Consider the following 25,428-nt stretch of genomic DNA (forward strand, 5'->3'; position numbering starts at 1 on the left):
AAGACTAATCCTTTGTCAGATATACGACTTGCATGTTACTTTTTTCCCAGCTTGTAGCTTGTTTTTTCATCTCCTTTACATGGTTTTTACAGAGCAAGAGTTCCCGCTTTTGGGGGAAAGCAGATAAAGTCTTCCTTCTTCTAGGGGAGGTTGTATAAAATTGGTGTCAATTCCTCTTTAAATGTCCAGTAAATTTTTCCAGTAAGAGTTGCCTGCGCCTGGAGAACAGGAGCTCAGAACTTACAGAATAGATTTCTTTAATCACTGTTTCATCTTAGTTGTTCTGCATGTCACAATATTCATAGGTGACATAAAAATCTACTGGTATCAACATTTTGCCACTTTTAATTCTGGGTTCAATCACCAAATATGATTTAGAAATCTCCTGGGAAAAGAAAGGCCCAAATTCCTGCTCTTTCTGTTGTTCCTTTTCCCTTCCTGATGCTCCAATATGCCTTGTATCACTTTCCTTCTGTTTGAAGAACTTCATTTAGCCAGTCTTTAATAGGAGGTATGCTAATGGAAAGTTCCTCTGTAGTCTTCCATGATCTGGGAATGTTTTTATCTCCCCCATTATTCCTAAAAAAATACTTTAACCAAGTATCCACAGTTGACAGGTCTTTTCTTTAAGCACTTGAAAAATACTTTGCCACTTCCTTCTGGTCTTTATGGTTTCAGATAAGAAATATATTGTCATTCAAATTGGTGTTCCCTGTAGGTAATGTGCTGTTCATCTTTAGCCAATTTCAACTTTTTTCTTTGTCTTTAGTTTTCAATGATTTAACTATGATGTGCTTTAGCATGGATTTCTTTGGGTTTATCCTGTTTGAGGTTAGCTTAGCTTCTCGGACTTGAAGGTTTGTCTTTCACAGACCTTGGATATTCTCAGCAATTATTTCTTCCAATATTCCTTCAGCCTCACTTCTCTCCTTTCTTTTGGGACTCTGGTGGTCACAAATGTTCTATATCGTATTACTGTCCCACAGGTCCCTGAGGCTCTTTTCATTTTCTGTTTCGTGCTGGGCGACTTGTATTGTTCTATTTCCAGTCCACTGACTCTATCCTGTCCTCTCCACTCAACAAGAGTTGCCCCTCCATCGTGACTTTTGTTCTACGGCTGTACCTTTCAGTTATCTAATTCCATTCTGTCCTTTTTTCTTAATTTCTTTTTCACTGCTGATATTTTCTATTTCCTTTTGTTTTAGGATAATTGGTAATTGATTAGTGAAGCATTTTTCTGATGACTATTCCAAAATCCATGCCAAACAATGCTGACATAGGAATTGTATCAGCGCCTGTCAGTTAAGTGTTTTTTTCTCATTCAAGTTGTGATTTTCGAGGTATGACAAGTGGTCTTCTTTTAACTATATTCTGGGCGTGGTGTCTATTATGTTAGGAGACTCTGGGTCCTATTTAAAGTCTTTTATTTTAGCAAGCTGTTACCCTTTGGGGATTTAGCATATAATTCTTAACCCACTAGAGAAGGAAATGGCAACCCACTCCAGTATTCTTGCCTGGAGAATCCCATGGATGGAGGAGCCTGGTAGGCTACACTCCATGGGGTCGCAAAGAATCGGACAGGACTGAGTGACTTCACTTTCACTTTCACTTTCTTAACCTACTTCTGTGAGTTAATTTACATTCAGAGTGTTTGTGGTATTACTTTCGTCAGCATGGTTTGTCTGCAGTTGCTGGGGCCTCTGCTTCTGCTACCTGAGGGAGTGAAAGTGTTCTTAAGGTTGGACCACCTCAGTAGGAGTAGGATATGGTAGTTTTCCCTCCCTTTGCCCCCAGCTGACCCAGTGTCTCTGGGCGGGGTTAGAGAATTGCATGCAAAGATCAAAAGAGGCTTTCTGGAGTAGGAAGCTTGCTGGGGCCAAGCCTCTTCCTGGTCTGCCTTCTTGCCCTGGTGCCTCTGAGTTACAGAAGAGAGTCTCAGAATAACAAGGACAAAGCAGCTTCCTCCACCAGGCCTCATTTCTTTTTTAGTAAGACTGACAACCAGACAATTAACCTAGATGTCCATCAGCAGACGAATGGATAAGAAAGCTGGGTACATATACACAATGTAATATTACTCAGCTATTACAAAGAATACATTTGAATCAGTTCTAATGAGGTGGATGAAACTGGAGCCTATTATACAGAGTGAAGTAAGCCAGAAAGAAAAACACCAATACAGTATACTAATGCATATATATGGAATTTAGAAAGATGGTAATGATAACCCTGTATGCGAGACTGCAAAAGAGACACAGATGTATAGAACAGTCTTTTGGACTCTGTGGGAGAGGGCGAGGGTGGGATGATTTGGAAGGATGGCATTGAAACATGTATATTATCATATGTGAAATGAATCGCCAGCCCAGGTTCAATGTATGATACAGGGAGCTCGGGGCTGGTGCACTGGGATGACCCAGAGGGATGGTATGGGGAGGGAGGTGGGAGGGGGGTTCAGCATGGGGAACACATGTACACCCGTGGCGGATTCATGTCAATGTATGACAAAACCAAACAATATTGTAAAGTAATTAGCCTCCAATTAAAATAAATAAATTTATATTAAAAAATTTTTTTAAGAAAATATTAAATAGTATCTGAAGTAATGCACAATTAATTATCAAAAGATTAACTTATTGCTTTTCCCCCTAACTTAACTAGAACAAACATCAATATATTTTAGAACAGTTTTTCAGCAAATACTGATATGAAGAATCTGCCACTTGACTTGCCTAACATTCTAGTAAACAGAAAAATCAATTAACACAAAGGCTTTTGCCAAATATTTAAACAGAGATGCAGTTTAGCCAAGAACACCATTCAAACATTGTGTTAGTCTGAACAATAGATTAATAAGAGTTCTCAGAACTTCAATTTCTTCCTCTGTTAAATGAGATAATGTCTAAACTTTACAACAACATGTATTTCATGCCTTTGAAGAAGAAGATAATATGATGGAATGAGGGGGAAAATATTCTGTAATATTCTACAAACTTCTACTTCACATGTAGAAAATATTATAGCTAAATATTGCAAAAAGTGTAACTAACATTTACTAATTTGGGGGGAGATTAAGATATGTTGTTATTTTATACTCTGAAATTCCCTGGGATTTTTTAACCTAAAAAAAGTGGAACCTGGGTAACAAGGTCCTACTGTATAGCACAGGAAATGGTATTCAATAGCCTGTGATAAACCATAATGGAAAAGAATACGAAAAATAATGTGTATATATATGTATATCTGCATTACTTTGCTGAGCAGCAGAAATTAACACAACATTGTAAACTAACTGCATTTCAACAAATTTTTTAAAAAAGATAAAAAAATATGTATTTGCCTGACACAGTAGATACTTTAAAAAATGGCAGTTACCATTTATAACAGAAAACAATATCCATCCCACAGGGTTAAATTTTTTAATTTTTTAATACAGCCTGATTTGTTTTGTGTTAGGCTTCGGTTTGCTTGGCCCTCCGTTATTCTACATCCTTTTGCCATGTGAATGTGTAGTGCTGTCTCTCATTTCTCTTTTTCTCTAAGAAACTACATACCAGGCCAATCTCTCCATGGCCACCTACACTTACAGGAAATCAATTTAGAATGAACACCACACCCAGTCTCAAGAGAAAGGCCTCCCTGCGGAGGTGGGGAGGGCCATCTGCATTGCTTTGCTTTCGTGACAGAGAGGGAACCACAGACCTCAGACGTACATGCATAAGAGGCTAGAAAAAACCTCTTTTTAAAAAACTGTCTTCACACCAATGGACTTAAGTATGTACAAACACAGAGCCATTGATAATGCTGACAAAACTGTTCTGCCAACAAAATAAATAAAATCTACAAAAACACTGACATCAGTAATGGTAACTGAATGGGACTTACGTGTTAGTCACTGAACTTGAAGCTCTACTTGTGAACAGGGAACTATCTACTGAGAACACAGCTCTCTGAGAGCCGAGCATGCCTTTTGCATGAAGGCCGAGAAGGAGATGGGAGAGCTCCATCTCTCCCTTCCCCCAGTAACAGCACAGAGTCTGGGTGGGCACAACTCAGTGAGCTCACAACTGCCTATTCCCACTGATTATGAACAGATTTAACACCAAGATTTATCAGAAGATTTAACGTCATCGTCAGTGTCAGGGTCATCATGTGACAGAAACAGCCTTCTACTGGAGGAGTTGTGGGGTGTTTTTTGAGGGTGGAGACAGTTTAATAGCCTGGATTCATAGGCTTCACACCTACCTTTGCCCAGACAGCAGCTGACAGGCCAAGAACAGGACTGATGGCCAGAATCACAAGGGTGAGCTTCCAACCTTTTGTAAATCCTATTATAAAACCGGTGAAGAATGTTGCCATTGCCTGAAAGAACATTCCGATTTTGTCACCAATTCCTTCATTAATTTTGGAGACGTCACTGAAAGAACAGTGTTAGAAATAAACATCAGGATTATGAACACCAGAACTTTTTTCCTGAAGCTAGTTGAGTGTTTGTTTGTTTGTCTCAGTGTGGGGTAAATCAGTTTACATCTAGGATTTTGCTCAGGAACATCCCCAGCAAGTATCATGTCACCGCCCTAATGCTCACTCCCACAGGATGTCTTGGGTCTGGCAAGTCCAACCCCTCATTCACTACCAGTCATGCGGGACCTCTTCATGCCCTGCCAGGGTTCTGGGAACGAAAAGACGCATGAGGCACGATCAAGACTCAGAAGGAATTTAGTTTCAGAATTACTTTCAGATTTTATGACCTCACTTCCATTGTAAAAGAATAAGAAGCACATGTCAGAGTTCGACACACACCCAGGTACTTACTCTGTGAGGCGGGTGTTAAGTTCTCCAACGTCATACACGTCAAACCAGCCTATCTCCTGTTGCATGATGGCATGAAAAAACTGTTTTCTGATTCTGTGTACTTGTCTTCCAGCAGCCAGACACCAGAACAAGACCTGGATGTAAGCAGCAATAAGCACGCCCGCACCAATTCCAGAGTAATAGTAGGCGTACCTGAAAAACAACAAGAAAGCTGCACACATGCCACTTTCTCATCCATGCACTGTCCCCAGCAGACCACCCGCCCTGCCTTTCAGTCATCTGGCAATCTTGCCCTCCTTCAAAGCAGAGCTGATGGTCAGGATCCAACTACGGCGATCCTGGTAGAATGTCATGGTGAAGAGTGTGCTTACTGTTTTGGCTCAAATCCCAGCTCTTAACTGCTATACAGGCTGACTTCACCTTTCCAAGTCCCAGTTTTCTAACGGGCAAAATGGAGATAAGAACTGTAACACAGTGGGACTTCCCTGCAGTCCAGCAGTTAAGACTCTATGCTTTCATTGCCAAGGGCATGGGTTCAATCCCTGATTGGGGAACTAAGATCCTGTATGCCTTATAACATGACCAAGAAAAAGAACTATAACAGTTATAAAAACACTTGCGTCTGTCCCTGGCACGCAATTAGCATGGAGAGAAAGCCAGTTATTGTGAAAGACGTGAGTGGTGCCTAAAAGCATCACAGCATTAGGTGAGGTCTACCAGTGTCATCCCGCACACCTGGATTACCCCGATATCAGCTGATGAAAACTGGGATGGTTTCTGCACACTGGAGAATGGAAAGAAGGGACAGAACTTGCCAGAAAGTGAAACCAAGAAACCAAAAGGTCACCTGACCTTTTGGGTTATTAATCTGCCAAGAGACAACTGAGAACAAAAAATGTTTTTATACCATCTGCCCAACTGGCCAGCATGAGTTATCCTGAAATGCTTAATGAATCAAGTAGCAGGCCCCTAGTTTAAATTCTAATGATAAAAAGAATGAGCATCTTCTAAAACCAGACCCTTGATCAACTAGAAATGCCAAATTTGTATTTCTTTATCTGAGTCTTCATACAGAAAAAAGTGAACAACTCATGTGCTTCACTAAGCAATTACTTTTTAGGTAAAAACAAACATTCAAAAATGAAATACAGGATTCTAATATTCCCACTTTTAAAAATTCACAACTTGCCACCCTCAAAGAAAAAACTTGTATGGATCATGCAAAAACTATAAAAATGGTGATGTAATAATCAGATAGTTGCTGATGTCAATGCTCACAGCCTGATGTAAACGTATCTTCCCCAAGTTATACCTGGTAATGTACAATGTATTTATCAGGGAAGATAGAATTAGAATACTAAATTTTAGTTAATAGATAACTCAGTATTTATTATCCAAGTGTTAATGATGCAGCAAGAGATAGCTAAAAAGAAGCCTCATTTAACAAGTGGATGTGCTTTGAAAATGAGCTAATGTATTGTAAGCCACCAGTCTACATTTACTCAGGAAAAAATACCTGTATTTAAGCATTTATAAGATGATTACTGGCTCCCCGGGCGGTTCAAATGGTAAAGAATCCACCTGCTATGCGGGAGACCTGGGTTCGATCCCTGGGTTGGGAAGATTCCCTGGAGAAGCTAACAGCTACCCACTCCAGTGTTCTGGCCTGGAGAATTCCATGGACAGAGGAGCCTGACAGGTTACAGTCCATGGGGTCACAAAGAGTTGGACATGACTGAGAAACTTTCACTTTCAAGATGGTTATAAGACACTGTTTTTCATCAATATTAAAAAAGTGCCTCTCCATAAGAGTATCTGGAGGTGTTTGCTTCTCAACTTTCAAAATATGGTCAAATATGTCCATTTTCTTCAAACCTACTAGAGTAGGATTAGGATTAGGATTACAAGATAATGTACAATCATTTTCTTCTGAATCACTAACTCATGCCTTTGGACATGTTTTATAAGCTGTTCTGAGAGCAAACTTCAAGGTAAGTGAATCATTAATGAAAGCTTCCAAAGTGAATTAAGGTTAACAGGGCTATATTTATTCTGAATGCCTTGTTTCATTGTTCAGAATAAGATGCTATATTTAAAAAAATCCTGTTAACTGATCTCATTATATCATGACTAAAGCCAGCCAAGAAGGAAACTAATAATACAAAGCCATTGCAAATAATGTGATTCTTAACTGCATTTTAAACAAGCTCACTTTGAATCCCTCTAATTTCCCTGCAGATGATATTCTATATTTACCAATGCACACATCAGGCTGATCCAGGCTCAGCCTTCACCTTAGAGTGTCTTATGCAGCAAATTCTTTTAAGAAAAAAACCTACATTGTATCCTCCTAAAAAATGAACAATGATGTTGCTCCCCTCAAAACTTTGAATCTTTATTATAATAGTGCAAAAATTTTAACCGTATTACAATTGGATTAAGACAGAAAGACTTAACAATAGTAGAAAAATATCTACTTACGTGGTCATTTCCTTCTCCAGCTTCTTGTCATATTCTGTTCTTAATATAGTACCTAGTTCACCTCAAAACAAACATACACTGTTATGTCTCTTTATTTTCCATTAAAATATGCATATAAATAGAACTTCCTCCACAGTCCAGTATTAATAATCTGCCTTCCAATGCAGGGGACGTGGGTTCAATCCCTGGTCAAGGAAGTAAGATCCCATATGCTGTGCATGACAACTAAGCCCGCACGCTCTGGAGCAGGCATGCCACAACTGGAGAAGCCCACGTCCCCAACAGGAAAAGCCCACGCACCCCCCAAAAAATCCCACATGCCGCAACTCAGACCCGGCACCGACAAATGAGGAAATTTCAAAAAGATAAGCATATAAAAATGAATCAAACTTGTGTCACTTACCAACTTACACAAAAATAGGTCAAACTAATTTAATTGTAATTATCTATAAGCATCAGGGCATCTGTGCAAATCCTTTACTACTGGCTGTAATGCAACCACACACACACTAAGTTCAGTGAAGCTTATGTGCAAGAAGAAAGCTGCATTGATTACGAAGGAGTCTGTCAGGAGAGATACTAGTGTCCTTGGATTAAAATGTTTTATGAAATACCACTCCAAGATGACATGGAGAAAAATATTTTCTGTGGGCTTTGTCCTGATAAATATCAGTGCAGACTTGACCCTAAACCATTTAGTATTTCAAACTGAACACCACATTTCTTCAGTTTTTATTTTAAAAACGTAAGATACAAAGAAGAATGTAATAAACACCAGTGAGCTCATTATGCAGTATTAGCAAATGTTAACATTTTAGGACAAGGTACATCAAAACTCTAACACCTCCCTACACACACACACACACACACACACACACACACGTGCGTGCATGCACTAGCCACTGTTCATATTCTGGTGTGAATTTTTTTTCGGATTTTATTTTCTATATGCAAGTATACACAGACATGCTCATTTCAAAAGACAGAATCACAGTTCACATTCAGTGGCCAATTTTCCATGTCAGTACATGTGTACATGGGGCCTCCCCGGTGGCTCAGTTAGTAAAGAAGATGTCTGCAATATGGGAGACCTGCGTTTGATCCCTGAGTTGGGAAGATCCCCTGGAGAAGGGAATGCCTACCCACTCCAGTATTCTGGTCTGGAGAATTCCATGGAAAGAGGAGACTGGCAGGCTATAGACCATTGGGGGTCGCAAAGAGTCAGACACGACTGAGTGACTTTCACATGTGTGTATATGTGTATCTTTGTTTTTTCAAAGTTTCATCTATTTCAGTTGCTTCCAGTCTTACTGTTACATGCAATGCCGCATTAAACATACCTGTCCACATATATTATATATGGTGAATATTTTTGTAGGATACATTATCATAATCAAGATGGCCAGATCAATGCGGGGAGCATGCTTTAAATCTTGTAGTCATTTCAAAAGTTACGATGCAACCTAAGAGGGCCTAGTTCAGGTGAGTGTGCTCTTGACAGGTATGGGAAAGAAGAGGAAAAGTTTTTCTGGAAAAGAGAACAACACTGCATGTGTGAAGAATGAGTAAGCTGCTTTGGCAGGAGTATGGGTGTGTTGTGTGGAAGGAAGGAGGTAGATACATGGTTGAAAAGATCATCTAGGCTCCCTAGGTATGGTATATAAAAACTAGTAGACATTATGTGTATATGAGTGTACATGTATATATATGTACATGTGTGTATATATTTACCTATATATGCTTTTCTTCAGATTCTCCAACAGATTGAGTAGAGTTCCCTGTGCTACACAGTAGATCCTTGTTGGTTATCTATTTTATATCCAGTAGTGCATTCATGATAATCCCAACCTCCTAATTAATCCCTCCCCAACAAGAAAAGTCAAATATTTAAGTGTAGCTTTTATTTTAATAAAATGCTTGCTTAGATTCTTGACCACTTTCTCCTCTGGCTTCCAGCACCTCATCCTCCTCGTCCTCCCATAACTCTGATCCCTCTCTCTTAGTCTTATCCACCAGTTCCTCATGCCCTCTCCTCCCTCCATGCTGCTGACTCTCAGAATTTTACACTCACTCCCAGGGTGGCCTCTACCACTTGGGCAGCTTCAGTGACTCCTGCATCTGTCTGGGCGCCACTCAAATCCTCTCCTTCCTCACAGCCAAGAGGTCCCCATCACCTCTTACATCTGCTCTAACAAGAGCCTCCTAACTGGCTTTTCTAATCCCATCAAGTCTTTATCTTGCCACCAGATCTTCTTTTTGGGAACAAAAATATAATTAAATTGCCTCTGTTAATAACCTTAAATGACAGTCCACTGGATAAAGGACAAAGTCCAAGAGCCATACATGCCCTATTAATTCCTTTACAATCTTACCACAATAAGCCACACAATGACTTTCCAGATTTTTTTTTATCCCCACCCTTTCTCCTCATCCCAGTAGCTAGGGCACTATGCAGCCACCATCTGGGGTTGGGGGTAGGGGGCGAGGATACCACAGCATAAAAGGAAACAGAGCCCAGGTCTGCTTGATCATCACGTTTCTGAAGCCTTTGCCCTTGGGATTGGAGAGGAAACAGGGCATGACAAAAGATGCTGCTTCAATTTCATGAGACTAAGCTCTGTGCTTTCAGACGAGAAGCTACTGTCCACATACTGAGATGAGATGGAGGGGAGAAGTGCTGACAGCTTTCCTCCTCTAAGCCCTCCTTCATTCTCCTCTCTCTACCTGCACTGCCTTTTCCTAGTCTTTCTCCTGGAAAAGACTGGTCCTTCACGCATGAGCTCAGTATGACCTCTTCCTAAGTGGCTTATCTCCAGCAGGGTGACTCACACGGTTCCTGAGTAACTGACACACGATTCAGCTGACTAAGTCAACCCTAGAACAGACACGCCACGGGTCATACCCATCTCTTCCTGCCATTTCCACGGGTGTGAGCGCCTGAGAACACAACTATGTCATTTACCTTTGTACCCCTGGGTGCACAGCCTGCTGCTCTGTCTGCTGTACCTGCGCCTGTTCCAAAGACGTTCAAGGATTTCACAGAGCCAGCAACACGCAGACCATTTATAAGAATATGCCAACAATCATTCTATTTTGTACATGTGTCTTACATATTGTGGGGTCAAACAGAGATACAGCAGACCACCACCTTACTACCTGGGGTAAGGAAGGCCTTTTCTAAAACCAAGCAAGACCACAAAGAAACCTACCACTGAACAGGCTTCTGCCTGCAATGCAGGAGACTCAGGTTCAATTCCTGGGTCAGGAAGTTCCCCTGGAGAAGGAAATGGCAACCCACTCCAAAATTCTTGTCTGGGAAATCCCATGGACAAAGGAGCCTGGCGGGCTACAGTCCATGGGGTTAGAGTTACAAGAGTCAGACACGACTTAATGACTAAACCACCAGTGTCCAGCACCACAACTAAAGACTTCATACCATTTTGGAATCACATTTAATTACATTTTTGTCTGACCCAAATATCTCAATAAGTTTAGTAGTTTTAACTACTGAACGCTTAATAACAGTGTAAAGACAAGTATGTGACATGGATACATCTGTGATTTCCTAACTGGTAAAATTAGATTATGTTATAAAGGGGTTTTCAAACCACTTTGCACAGCAGGCTCTGTTCTGGATACTCTGGACACAACTCAGAACGAGAGCACCCCTTTTTCTAATCTCACTGGATTCTGTGCGAGTAGGAAACCCTTTCACTATCAGACCCCAAACTGCATGTGACAGGGTACCACTGCTGAAATAGTAAGACAGTGAACTTAAGACAGGAACTTTTTTCTGTTACACCTTTCTTCCCATTTGAGAAGCTGTAATAGCCTGGCAGGCTGCAGTCCATGGGGGTCGCAAAGAGTCAGACATGACTGTGCGACTGAACTGAACTGGATAAACAAGTAACTCAATAAATCAACAAGATAAGTGCACTAACTCATAAAAGGGAAATAAAGCAGTGATGCTACAGTAGCTTTGGAGTGGACTGGGGACGAAGGTCTTTCTGCGGGAAAAATGAATGATAAGAAGCTGGGGCAGGTTCTACACGGCCCCTAGCCAGGGAGGAAATGAGAGGGTTCATGGAACAGTGAGAAGGTCACTGTGGGTGGGCTGTACTCAGAAAGCAACATGCAATGAGACTGACGAGGCAGGAGGGGGACATCAGGTGGGCCAGGTGGGCCAATGGAAGATGGATTTATTCCAGGCTATGGAAAACCATCGAGGATAGATGTGACCTGTCATATGTCTGTAAGAGCTCATTCTTAGGGACTTCCCTGGTGGTGCAGTGGCTAGGACTCAGCAATCCAATGCAGGAAGCCTGGGTTCAATCCCTGGCCAAGGAACTAGTTCTCACACGCAGCAACTAAGAGTCAGCATGCTGCAACTAAAATCCAGAACAGCCAAACACATTTTTTATTTTAAAGCTCCTCCTGAGAGTGTGTGGAGAACTGGATACTAGTGGGCGGGGGTGAGTGGAAGCACAGAGAGGAATTGGGAAGAAAAAGGATGACTCTGCACGGGCTGCAGCCGGGACGTATGTGGTGGCAACACACGCAGCGACTTCAGCACTGCTGCCGGGTGGTCGGAGAGACAGTTAGCAGAGGTCCTCCCCTCCACCACTTTCAACCAAGGAAGCCTCTCTTGGAGCTGATTTCCCCGGGCAGCATCTACGACAGACATCATTCACACAGGAGGATTCTCTGATCAAAGACATGAGGGAACCACTGCCTTCAGTGGCCTGTCAGGTCCGTTCTAGCCCAAGAATGCTGTGACTCAATTGTTCCGTCATCTGTGCAGGCAGCTCCATCAGACACAAGCAAGAGGAACTTGGACCTTCTGCTTAGATGATCGCTCCCCTCTGGCACTTGCCTGACACTCAGGGTGGCTGGGCTCATCGCAGGTGACCGAGGTGCCTCTGGGAGCCACCGCCACTCCTGGCCTGAACAGCGGTACCTCGGGGCTGCCCTGCCTGATACACTAATACGTAAGTCCACAGGATGGCATCTTAGGGACAGAAAAGACCAAATGAAAAGTTGGGTTTGAAGTGTTTGCTTCAATTTTAGGCAGAATTTGAAACCACCAACAGAGTGGGGAAAATACCAGAATAAAAGGCAGGATTCCTGGCCCAGGAATTCAGCAATGCCCACTAGCAAGCAATTCCATTCTGGCCATGTTGGCTCAGCTTCCTGAGCACTGGTTTCTACATCTACAAAATTATGGGTTTGGGCCAGATGATTCTCTGGGCTCTTTTTCACCTATAAAATTCTGTGATTTTGTCTCTCACTTATTCATCTCCCTTCTTAAGCACCTAGAGTGGGTCAGGTATTATCTATTTTCATTTTTTGCTACTTTTTATAATACTATACAGTTTACATTGTAACTAACCTACTTTTTAAAAAAGCATCTCCCCCATAGTAACAAAAAAAACTGACTATTCTACACTACTACTACTATTCTAGAAAAATTAGACATATTTTAAGTTTTTACTCAAACTTAAAAAATAAACTGCCACACTAAACAATATACTGCAAAATACTTTGCCATTATTTGGTATTTGATTTTTCTAGAAATTTATCTCTAAGAATTTTCCCAAAGAAATAGTTGAGAGCAGAGGAAATCCTTGAGCAAATAAAAAAAAACACCATCATGGAAATTTTTACGAAGTCCTTAGAACTGAAATATCGGCTATCGTTCTAGTCTAAGCACACTCATCACGCTGGCCTTGACGACACTGGCGGCAGTGTTTTCTATCTTTTCAACACCAAGGACACACACCCAAGATTTGTGTATTCTTTTTATGTTCATAGTTTAAGCAGCAGAATACAGACGTTATTTTGATTATTGGCATTTCACAAATACTTTTCATGTTCCTCATATGAGTTTTAATGAGGTAAGAGTAGAAATGGTAAAAGATAAATAGAAAAGTAAGTTATTTCTACCTTTTTTTCCTTTTTCCCTGAATGATTAACTTGTCTTATAAGTTGACTGTCTCCTTTTCTCCCTTCCTCAGCCCGCAGTCTGGTAGGAGACGAAACAGAACCAACCAAGATATAGTTATGGAGAAAAAGAAAAGTCATCCACGTACCACCAATTGAACCCCTAGAGACAAATAATCAAGAGTTTATTTTCAGGGTACCTCTGGGTGACATTCACACCATGAGACATGGCAGATCTCCCCCAGTACTTTCATTTCTGGATTAACAGGTAATCCTCAGTGTCTTCCTTTCTGGGTCTCCCTCTGTCTACTTGATTCCTTGGACTTGGAGCTGGTCTGCATGGGTTCAAATGGTGAGTAATTCTATAACCTCAGTCAATTAAATATATTCAACCCTCTGAGCCCTGGTTTCCTCATCTGTAATGTATAGATAATAACAGTATCAACCTCATGCCCATGAAGAAATAAAGGCATTAATACACATAAAGCACTAAGAAGAGTGCCCAGAAGATATTAAATGCCCAATAAATCTTGGCCTAGGAGATTTATCATCCCTTCAACTCAAATGATGCCAAATCTCTAGGCCTACTCTTTATGCCAAGATTCAGTCTCTTACCTTCAATTACCTGGATATCGTTTACATTTGTCCCCAACCTGTCACCTTTAACACAACATGTCTAAAAATGACAATCACCTTTACTCAGGCTCATTTTCCGGCAGTGCATAGTCTCATGAGGAAGATGAGAACTCACAGAATACTACAGAACTTCAGCACTGGTGAAGCTCTGTCCACACAAGTGGACCAGAGTTCGCAAGGCCCAACTCAACAGAGATTTTAAAGCAAAGGCAAAATCTAACAAGATGGAGATACAAGGGAGTAGGATATCAGGATATCAAGTCCACAACAAAAAGATAATTAGAGAAAGGTGTTACAAGAAGGAAAGATGATAATGGGTCTATTACAGCAGCAGAGAAGGACATGTTCACTCAAAAGTTTTTATGACTATCTATGTTAGTCATAAGTTAAAGCCTATGTTTATTGTAAAACTCCCAGACTTTCAAGAGCCTTAGCAAATCCAAGCTTCCTTAAGCAAGGAATACTTCCTGTCCAACAAGGAGGCTCTGGTACCTAGTCTGCCCCCATGAAGAGGTCATGAGGTTCTACCTGGAGAAGGACAAGAAGAAAGGTCTGAGGGTGTCTGGGGTCCCAGAAGGCTGACTCTCCCACCAGAAGCATCAGAAAGCTTTCTTGGCTTCATCTCCAGGACCAACATCAAAACCTTTGAAATCCTTCCCATCCAGGCAAACTTCAGGACATCTGGAAGTCTGAATCTGCAAAGAGGTTTATAACAGAATACTGACTGTCCTTGGGTAAAAATTAATGTAGAGATAAATCATAAAGACACAGAAGGATATATGACAGGGGAGAGGCAATCAGGAGTAGTGGTGAGAGAAGGGTATTAGCTTTGTTTTTTATTTAACATTTGTTTTTAAATGTTTTCACTTGTTACACAGAACATGTCTACTTTGTGCGTGAGAGAGATACCAACTGACCAAACTTGGTTATCACCTCCTCCTGGAAGCCTCCCATGATTCCTAGATGGAGCCAAACACCCATCCTTCCCTTCCCAAGTATTCTGTGTATCTCTGTATCATAGCACTACTCATATCCACTGCATTGCACTACTCATATCCACTGCATTGGTTGGCTCCCAGTCTATTCCACACATTATACCAAGTTTCCTGGGGGCTGGAAATGCTTCTTTAGGACACATACTATTGCTGGTACATAGAGCACTCTGTCAACTTTTTAAAAAATGCACGAGAGTTGTGAGCTAAGTTTCATTTTAGACAAAATGAGGGTTATAGTCTGGGAGATAGCACCTCATATAGCTCTGAGAAACTGCTCCAAACAAGTGGCGAGGGAAGGACAGTATATATTCAATTTCGATAAAGGGGGAGTTCACACAATTAAGCACTTACCTTTGCAAAGGTTTTCTGCTAGTCAAGAGAAACTAATGTCCCCATAAAGGAAATAAGTGCTTTTCTTGATATGAGGAGATGCAAGAACTGGCCTCCTAAGATCAAATCCTGAAAACATCTATCTTAAGACCTGTTCTGCCAGTTCTCCAGAGCACAGAGTGCCTCATTTCTGATCTCTATCCTAAACTCCCGTAAAGGGAGTAGCCATAAATAGTATAACAATCTCTGTGGCTTCCATGAAAGCAGCCATAGATAATATGCAAACAAGTGGGCATGTCTGTGTTCCACTAAAACTCTATGTATAGATACTGAAATTTCAATTTCAAATTATTTTATAATGTGTCACAAAATATTTTTCTTTCATTTTTTCCCAGTGATTTAAAAATGCAAAAATCATTCTAAGCTCACAGATGGCGTAAAAAGAGGCAATAGGCCAGATATGGCCCACGGGCCATAGTTTGAGGCCCTTGCCTTCCCTGAAAGGCATGGCTAGCAGTCCATGGTTACTAAGTAAATGCACCTGAAAAGGACAGCTTCGCATTTATAACAGGTACTGAGTGACTTGCAGTATGCCTTTCAACAACTATAAAAACTGAGTTAGTATCACAGAGTTCTGAAAAGATGAAAGGAGATAAGGAACCATATCATTGCAAGTTATGTAGGTTCATTTGTGAGGAGCATGGAAGCATGAGCTTCTTGTTGATAATTATTACAAATATTAACAATTATTGAGCACTTTTTTAATGACTAATCCCTCTTCTGTGAGCCTTAAGTGAGGAATCCATTTAATTCTCATAATCATTCTATGAAGTAGGTCCTACTGCTATCTAACTGTTTCAAAGATGAGGAGATTAAAGTATGAAAATAATCCACCAGTCGTCTTAACTAAAAAGTGACAAAGGTGGAGTTTCAGAGCCAGGCAGTCCTACGCTCCAGAGCCAGCACTTTAACTACTGAACACAGCATCTCTTAAGAAGGTAGCAGAGACAGAGACAAAACGTCCAAATAGTTCTCTAAGCTTCCCCAAGATTGGAAGAGGGAGCTGAACAGGAAGGACTGGCAAGGAATGTAACATGAACTACCTCCCCAGGTGGAAACTCCGTGATCCGAACGCCTATGAAGATGCATGCCGAGGAGGAGCAGGTCTCCACAGCCTGTGAGAGAACTTACTATGCTACTAGGTAACTAGGTCAGGTTACTGTCCGCCTCACACATAAATACGGACCAGGCAAAGCCAAGACACAGCAATGGTTAGGACTCCTACTTAAAGAGCTCGATTATTTTCTTATGAAAGTAAGGGCCAAGTAATTTTTCAGAGATCGAGATAAAATGTATGTAAATGTTAATGCAGTTTTTAAAAAAAGACCAGTTGAACACACATCCCAATGTTCATAGCAGCATTATTTGCAGTTGCCCAAGATATGGAAGCAACCTAAGTGTCCACTGACAGATAAATGGTTAAAGAAGACGTGGGGTATATATACATATACAATAGATCACTACTGAGCCACAAAAAAGAACAAAATTTTGGCACTGGCAGCAACATGTGTGAACTTCTACAGCATTATGCTAAGTGAAATAAGTCAAAAACAAATACTGTATGATATTATCAATCATATGTGGAACCTAAAAAAAACCCAACAAACTAGTGAACATAATGAGAGACACAGACTCACAGATACAAAGAACAAACCAGGGTCAGCAGTGGAGGGGGGAGCGCAGCGGAGGGGCAGCACAGGGCTTGGAGGGGAAGGTACAAAACTGCTGGGTAAAGACGGGCTACAAGGGATGTACTGTACAACACAAGGACTACAGTCAGTATTTTATAACAACTGGAAACGGAAAATAACCTTTAAACATTATATACAATAAACTTATACAAAAACATTTTTAAAAATAAAGTTTGAAAAAGACCGATCCACACAGCTCAAGGTGTGTTTCCTGTGGCCCATGGGAGCTCAGCTCTGCTAGGTGCAGGGAGCCACGTGATAGTCCACTCTTCCCAGACTGGGCCAACCTTCAACAGCTGCGTTAACAGCCCGGTATTTCCTGACTAACACAGCTGGGTTCAGCACTGGCCCTCCATGGAGTACATGCAGGTATACAGTGGGGTAAGTAGAAACCTCCCACAGTTAGATCAATGTGTGTGTCTGGACTGAATTAAAAATGAGTAAGATCAAAATGGGTCACAGATGTACATATAAAGTTGGCGGAGCTACCACAGAGCACTGAAAGATTCTTGCATTGTAAGGTGGTAACACAACTCCAAAGAATATTGCTAAATTACAGCATGCATGGGAACCAATGAACACAGAGAGCCTTAAACATTTCCTTTTGGTGACTGGTGTGAAAGAAAGGTGCCAGTCCAAATGCGGTGCAACATCTTCTGGCCGGTCCCTTTGAAGGGGCTTAACAAACACATGAGAATTTTACAGAGCTCAGACACACAGTAAGATTCTCTAGCCAAACTCATTACCGGCATTCACATAATTTGAAGCAGTCCTGCCGCAGGGTAAAGAATGTGCTCTTCAGCATTACGCACACACAAAAAGTTCCTAGGATCCACAGACAGGTATCAGAGGATCCATAAAGACCCCCAAATGGCATGCATATCTATGTGCATATTTCTGGGGGAAAGGATTCACAGCAATCATCAGAGACTTAAAGGTCCTGAAAAATCTATGTCACTAAATCCTGGAGTGCACAAAAGGCCTCTTCAAGGTTTCCATGACTTGAGTGCACATCAGGCTGTAAGTCTCTGTGCGGTTTAGTCGAAATCAATGTACACTTGACCAAAGGTGACTTGGGAGCTCACAGTTATGAGCCAGTTTCTTCTCAATCAAGTTCAAGGATGTGAAAGTGTGTGACACCCTAGTCCACTCACTTTCTCACTCTGCTAAGAAACTTGTTTTAGTTTTTTTTTGGTGATGCCATGCAGTTTAGGAGATTTTTTTTAGTTTCCTGACCAAGGATTAAATCTGGGCCCTCAGCACAGAGAGTGTGGAGTCCTAACCACTAGATGGCCAGGGAATTCCTAGAACTTAATTTAGGTTTCCTTTCTTGATCAGCCAAATGTCTTGCTTCCTATTTGACTGAGAAGACAAGTTCTACAAATTCTAATGTCCAAGTATACCAATCTTTGAGCACTAACATTCAAATACTCTGTCTTCTCACCCGTTATTGTTGGTGAACTATTCATGCCTGTACTTGAAATAAGTATTTACTCTTAAGCATAAGTTTCCTTCCTTTCTCAAGGACAGCACTCAAACGAATCTCTCTGTCTCTCCCAAAGCATCACTTTCTCTTCTATTTTGGATAATTTCTATCAGCATACAAACAAGCTGTTAATCTCCCATCCTAAACACACACACAGCTTCTCTTGTCCCCATTTTTCCATTTCCATGTTTCCAAAAAGCCCAACCTGTGACGATGCCCAAAATTAAATTTCTGGTATTTACTGCCAAAACTGATCTCCCTCTCTCTTCCTCATCTCAATTGTTAGTAACTGCATCCAGCTTATGCAGTTTCTCAGACTAAAAATTTTAGAATCATCTTGGATTCCTGTCTCTTGTACCCATAATCAATATATCAGGGAACTGCGTAACTGATTCCCGCTTAATATTAAAATACCAGATTAGGTTCCAATACCTTTTCCTGAAACTGCCTGGGATATTTCTGAGTTCATAGAGCTCTCTCTTTTCCTATCTATCTCTACCAGCACTTTCACTGTATGTTCTAATGATTGTGAATATTGTCTTCTCAAATTCATTATAGATATAAACTATAGCTCAGACTCCTCCATCTCCCACAGCACTAAACACACTAATGCATACTTAGTGAAGACTCCACAAACTTCACTGTGAGTCAATGATTTCTCATCAAGCTTTCAAAAAAATCAGTTCCACAAACAACACTTACTTTCATTAGTCATGTTTGAAAAAGTTATGTTTCCAAAATTTCCAGCACCTGCAAAGCTATCTGTCATGTCTCCAAACACCAGCATTATGAGGGGGAATCCAGTTCCATGGATGATGGCAGCCAAAGTCCCCAGCACCATATACAACCTATCGAGCCAATCTGAAGAGCAAAACTAAAAAAGGAGAAAATACAGACAATAGGAACAATTAGCACGATGTCATGGATGGTTAACTCTACTTTCCAAATGTATCCAAAATCTAAATAGTTAGCTCTCAGACTACTATTGTAACCACCTTGGCCTAATAACGTAAGAGAAGCAGGCATTTGCTTCTTTTTTTTTTTTGAGTTTTGAGTTTTGACTTTCTTCTTTATATTGGACTTAGTCTATCCACTTTATAAAAAAATTAAACTATAGCTGATTTACAATATATTAGCTTCAGGTGTACAACAGTTACTCAATAATTTAATGGATTATACTCTAAAGTTATTATAAAATAATGGCTATATTCCTTATGCTGTACAATACATCCTTGTAGCTTATTTATTTTATACAGTTGGTTTATACCTCTTAATCTCTACCCCTATCTTGCCCCTCCTATCTTCCCTTTCCCCACAGATAATATTCCTGATCTCTGAATCTGTGAATCTGTTTCTTTTTTGTTATATTCATTTACTTTTCAGATTACACATATGATAACATACAGTGCTGGTCTTTCTCTGATTTATTTCACTAAGCATAGTACACTCTAGGTCCACTCATGTTGCTGCAAAAGGCATAACATCATTCTTTCTATGGCTGAATAGTATTCCATTGTATGTATATGTGTGTTTATACCACATCTTTTTCACCCATCTGTCAATGGACAATTAAGTTGCTTCCACATCTTGGCAATTGTAAATACTGTTATTAAGAACGCTGGGGTGCAGAGAGCTTTTTAAATTAATGTTTTCATTTTCTTTGGATCTATACCCAAGAGCAGAAGTGTGGTTCTATTTTTATTTTTTTGAGGAACCTCTATACTGTTTTCCACGGCTGTACCAATTTACAGCCATACCACTATGAACGTGCCTAATTTCATTTTCCTTCTTCTCTTACATACGAGGGCTTCATGAGATGCACAGGACATTCTGGAACATTACAGAGATCTATAACAGATGTTCAAGCTGGTTTTAGAAAAGGCAGAAGAACCAGAGATCAAATTGCCAACATCCGCTGGATCATGGAAAAAGCAAGAGAGTTCCAGAAAAACATCTATTTTGACTTTGACTGTGTGGATCACAACAAACTGTGGAAAATTCTTCAAGAGATGGGAATACCAGACCACCTGACCTGCCTCTTGAGAAACCTATATGCAGGTCAGGAAGCAACAGTTAGAACTGGACATGGAACAACAAACTGGTTTCAAATAGGAAAAGGAGTACATCAAGGCTGTATATTGTCACCCTGTTTATTTAACTTCTATGCAGAGTACATCATGAGAAACACTGGGCTGGAAGAAGCACAAGCTGGAATCAAGATTGCCGGGAGAAATATCAATAACCTCAGATATGTAGATGACACCACCCTTATGGCAGAAAGTGAAGAGGAACTAAAAAGCCTCTTGATGAAAGTCAGAGAGGAGAGTGAAAAAGTTGCCTTAAAACTCAACATTCAGAAAACTAAGATCATGGCATCTGGTCCCATCTCTTCATGGCAAACAGATGGGGAAACAGTGGCTGATTTTATTTTTTGGGGGCTCCAAAATCACTGCATATGGTGATTGCAGCCATGAAATTAAAAGATGCTTACTCCTTGGAAGGAAAGTTATGACCAACCTAGTAAGCATATTCAAAAGCAGAGACACTACTTTGCCAACAAAGGCTATGGTTTTTCCAGTGGCCATGTATGGATGTGAAAGTTGCACTATGAAGAAAGCTGAGCACCAAAGAATTGATGCTTTTGAACTGTGGTGTTGGGCAAGACTCTTGAGAGTCCCCTTGGACTGCAAGGAGATCCAACCAGTCCATCCTAAAGGAGATCAGTCCTGGGTGTTCTTTGGAAGGAATGATGCTAAAGCTGAAACTCCAGTACTTTGGCCACCTCATGCGAAGAGTTGACTCATTGGAAAAGACTCTGATGCTGGGAGGGGTTGGGGGCAGGAGGAGAAGGGGACGACAGAGGATGAGATGGCTGGATGGCATCACCAACTCGATGGACGTGAGTCTGAGTGAACTCCGGGAGTTGGTGATGGACAGGGAGGCCTGGCGTGCTGCGATTCATGGGGTCGCAAAGAGTCGGACATGACTGAGAGACTGAACTGATAACAGCTCAATGTAAGAAATGTATTTGTGACTCTGATTCCCAAGAGTGGAAGCCACTTTTCAGCTCAAGATTTTTCTTGGTTACAACACCATGATTGCCAAAGGTCCCTCTGAGGACACCATTGAGGAAACATGTTTTGCTGCTTTCAGAAAGTGGCTTGGGTCAAACATCTGCTGCCTAGCAGCACTGGCATAAATGTTCAGTGGTATTAATGTAATTAGGCCTCCATGCCAGCGTGCATTCTCAGTCATGTTTGACTCTTTGCAACCTCAGCCCACCAGGCTCCTCTGTCCATGGAATTCTTTAAGCAAGAATACTGGAGTGGGTAGCCATTTCTTTCTACAGGGAATCTTCCCAACAGAGGAATCAAACCTGCATCTCCTGCAGCAGCAGGCGGATCCTTTACCACTGAACCACCTGGGAAACCAATTAGGCCTCCATAGTGAGAAGGAAAGGGAAAGCAACGAGTTAGGTACATGCTTCCCAAAGAGCAGAGCAGCTCCGCATAAACTGTTTAATTGCAGGCAAATCACAAGAAAGAAAGAGTGAGCTCCTGAGACACAAACCTGATGAGAAGAGGACACAGTAAGGGGAGTGGGCTTGGGGCTGTGACAGGCCCACGTGGGAAGCGATTAATACTTCTCCCATTCGGGAGGCTCTTCCTGACCCAGGGGTCAAACCCGCATCTCCTGCATTGGCAGGTGGATTTACCTTCTATTAAAAGCTATAAAGTGGAAAAGTATCGAATTCCTCAATAGAGGAAGAAAAGATAATTGATATACAAGGATTTCCCTCATCACCACTCCCAAAGTACTGTCCACCTCAAAAATAATCACTGACTGGAATAAAAGAAAGTGGGCCATGAATATAAACATTTACTAAATGCTATTCAATGACTGAAGAAATGCAGTAGTAAATACCGAAAATACAATTCAAATGGAAAACAAAAAGGATATTCAATATATATTCTGCATGCCTTGACAGCATGGTATACAGAGTAGAGAAGACACAAACTTGAGCAAATGGGTCATTCTGTCCTTTGTGGAAAAGCTTCATAAAGAAGGTGATGCTTCCTCCCAGATTTGAAAGTTTACCACGGGTTGAAAAGCAAGGAGGGGGACTTCCCTGGCGGTCCAGTAGTCTAGCAAGAAATAATGAGTGTGACTAAGAATAATTTGGAGACCGAGTAATGTAGATAGCACATGGACCATTCTTTTATGACCTTAAGACAAAAGCAAGAGAGATGATGGTTACTAGAGACGGTTGTAATGCCAAGGGATAACTATTTAAAGAAATCTTCTACATGTTTGTAGGTAAATGAGTCAAAGAGAGCATTGGTGAAAATACAGGAGGGAAACTGAGATGCAACAATGTCCTAGAAAATAAGAGAAATAACTATTTTGAGAAGCTGGAGTGAGGGATCATCAGCAGGCAAGACACAACAATTATTAGGAGACACAAGATATTCCCTGATGCCCCAAGACCCCTCATATCTGCAAGGGGGTAGAGCTCCTTCCACAATGGAGGAATCCAATCTGCCATCACTTTTATCAAGCGATCAAACTCGGTACCACAGAAAAGTAAAATGCACTGGCACGTGATGTTTCCAGGTGTGATGACACATGACACAGCATTCCCTGTGCAATTTTCTTACCAAAAATATTTAGCAGGAATGTATTAAAATCTTTAGACTTAACTCTCAGTATATAGGGCTTCTCTGGTGGCTCGGATGGTCAAGAATCTGGCTACGCTTCAGGAGACTTGGGTTCGAAACCCTGAGTCGGGAAGATCCTTTGGAGAAGGAAATGGCAACCCACTCCAGTATTCTTGCCTGAGAAATCCCATGGATAGAACAGCCTGGTGGGCTACAGTCTATCAGTTACTACAGAGTTGGAGATAACTGAAAGACTTTTACTTTTTTAGCATATAAGAAATGCAAGATGTGGAATAATAAGTTAAATGACACCAGAACAAAGTAATAGAAATTGTCCAGAGGGTGAAGCATTCTACAGGAAAATTGGTACCATATTTTCAACAGGTCAATGTTATTTAAAAAGAGAAGAAAACAGAACAAATCAACTGTAAGACACACTTAGGGGAGCTAATTGTGAAAGTTCAAATATGAACTACTAGATAATACTGAGGAATTAACATTCACTTTGTTAAATATAATCCCTGTATTATGTTTTAGAGGAAAATGTTTGGTAGGAAAATTAAGAGACAGAAACGGAGGTACTTAGAAAATATCATGAAATCTATAATTCCAGGTGAAATGTATGTAAAAAAATGTAAAAAACTACTAATTATAGACAATGGTTATATGAGTATATAGGTTATATTTTTTATTCCACCTTTCTATGTGGTTGAAAAATCAAAATAAAACTTTTTAAAAGGAGCAAAGGTTCTCCAATAGGGAAAGGTATGTCTCTTCATCTCAGGCTAGAAGGGATGAGCTAAAAGTGAGCACAGATACAAACAAGTGTCTGAGAATGAGGACAAATTTGAAAAAGCACAAAACCTCGTAGTTATTTGTGACGTGAGGCAAGACTGATTTCTGGAGGGATGTGGTAAGAAGATTTTGAGAGGGTAACAGGCAGGAAGGCCAGGGGTCTCCAAATGGAGGAATCAGGATGCAAGTGTCAGACAGTTTTTCTCTCTCTCTTAAGCAGCAGGAGGAAACAAACAAGTGTTAGATTTTTCCCCCTTCTCTATACAAATTTAACAAGAGGTTTCTCTTAAAATTTGGTGTTGCCCTGATGACACTTGGTTCCACCCAAGCTTAACTTTTCTCAAACCTTGAGCTAACCAATGCGGTTTTTCTTAAGGAACTGTTTGTCTTAAGCTATGTTAATGGCCTATGCATTTACCCTAGACTCGTCTTCCAGTCTGTTCTACCTAAGCCTCAGAAGGACTTGACAGACTCATGCAAGACTCAGACTCTTAAGCTGTGTTAATGAGACTATTTGCTTGGAAACCTGTCTTTCTTCAAGATTCATGTCAATCATTTTATGGCCCTGGACAACTCACCTTGTGCCAGTGTTATCTCAAAATGCACATTGTAGGTGAGGGGCCTGGTGCCAGTCTCTGAGTTTTGAGACATTTCCTTTCTCTAATTAGCAGACTGCTAGTAGCAATATAACATCTGGCTAAAGACTAGCAGGGGGGCACTCTTTCTGCCCCCTTCTGATGCCTATGTCAGAAGCTTTCTATCTCATTTATTCCTTAATAAAACTTTATTACACAGAAGCTCTGAGTGATTAAGCCTCGTCATTGGCCCCGGATTGAATTCCTCTCCTCGGAGGAATTCCGGCCTCTTTCATGGCTCAGCAACAACATTTCAATTTGAGGGCAGTAGTAACACTGCTGAATAGGACAAAAGCCTCAGGGCAACACCCCACCTCTGTCATCTACTCAAAAGGAGACTTTGGAGGGAAAAAAAATCTCTCAATAACCTTGACCTTCAGTTTCTACACTTATAAAATGAGGAAAATACTCATAAACTGAAAGTTTCACAAAGCTGTTATGAGGCTAAAAATGGTACTTCATAATAGAAACCTTTATTAGCCATATGATATAATACTAATATGCAATATAAGCAGGTACTGTCATCGGTTTTAGAAACATAAAATAAGATTCTTCAGGAGCTTACGGTAAGGGATCAAGTAGACAAAAAAAATGTAATACATAGGGTGAAATGTAAGAAAGTGAAAGTGAAGTTGCTCAGTCATGTCCGACTCTTAGCACCCCTGTGGACTGTAGCCTACCAGCCTCCTCCGTCCATGGGATTCTCCAGGCAAGAATACTGGAGTGGGTTGCCATTTCCTTCTCCAGGGAAATGTAATACAGAAGTTTATTTACAATTAGAGCCCTTTAAATACAAGGAAATGAAAACTGCTTGGTCAGATACGTAAGGGAAGAGAGAGGGGATGAACCAGAACCATACAGGAGACAGGGTGATCAGGACTGAAAGTCAAGGGGTAGACTTCCCAG

The 25,428-nt window shown here is 40.9% G+C and overlaps 1 protein-coding gene across 1 annotated transcript in view; it reads right to left on the reverse strand.

Moving 5' to 3' along the window:
* Positions 1-25,428, reverse strand: part of LOC102395798 (ATP-dependent translocase ABCB1-like) — a 94,663-nt gene that overhangs the window by 55,783 nt on the left and 13,452 nt on the right. Inside the window, 4 exon segments of the mRNA XM_044946550.2 lie at positions 4,246-4,417; positions 4,816-5,007; positions 7,297-7,348; positions 19,137-19,308. Of these exon segments, the coding sequence (XP_044802485.2) occupies positions 4,246-4,417; positions 4,816-5,007; positions 7,297-7,348; positions 19,137-19,308 (588 nt within the window).

The sequence above is a fragment of the Bubalus bubalis genome, chromosome 8, assembly GCF_019923935.1.
Source record: "Bubalus bubalis isolate 160015118507 breed Murrah chromosome 8, NDDB_SH_1, whole genome shotgun sequence".
NCBI classification, from domain to species: domain Eukaryota; kingdom Metazoa; phylum Chordata; class Mammalia; order Artiodactyla; family Bovidae; genus Bubalus; species Bubalus bubalis.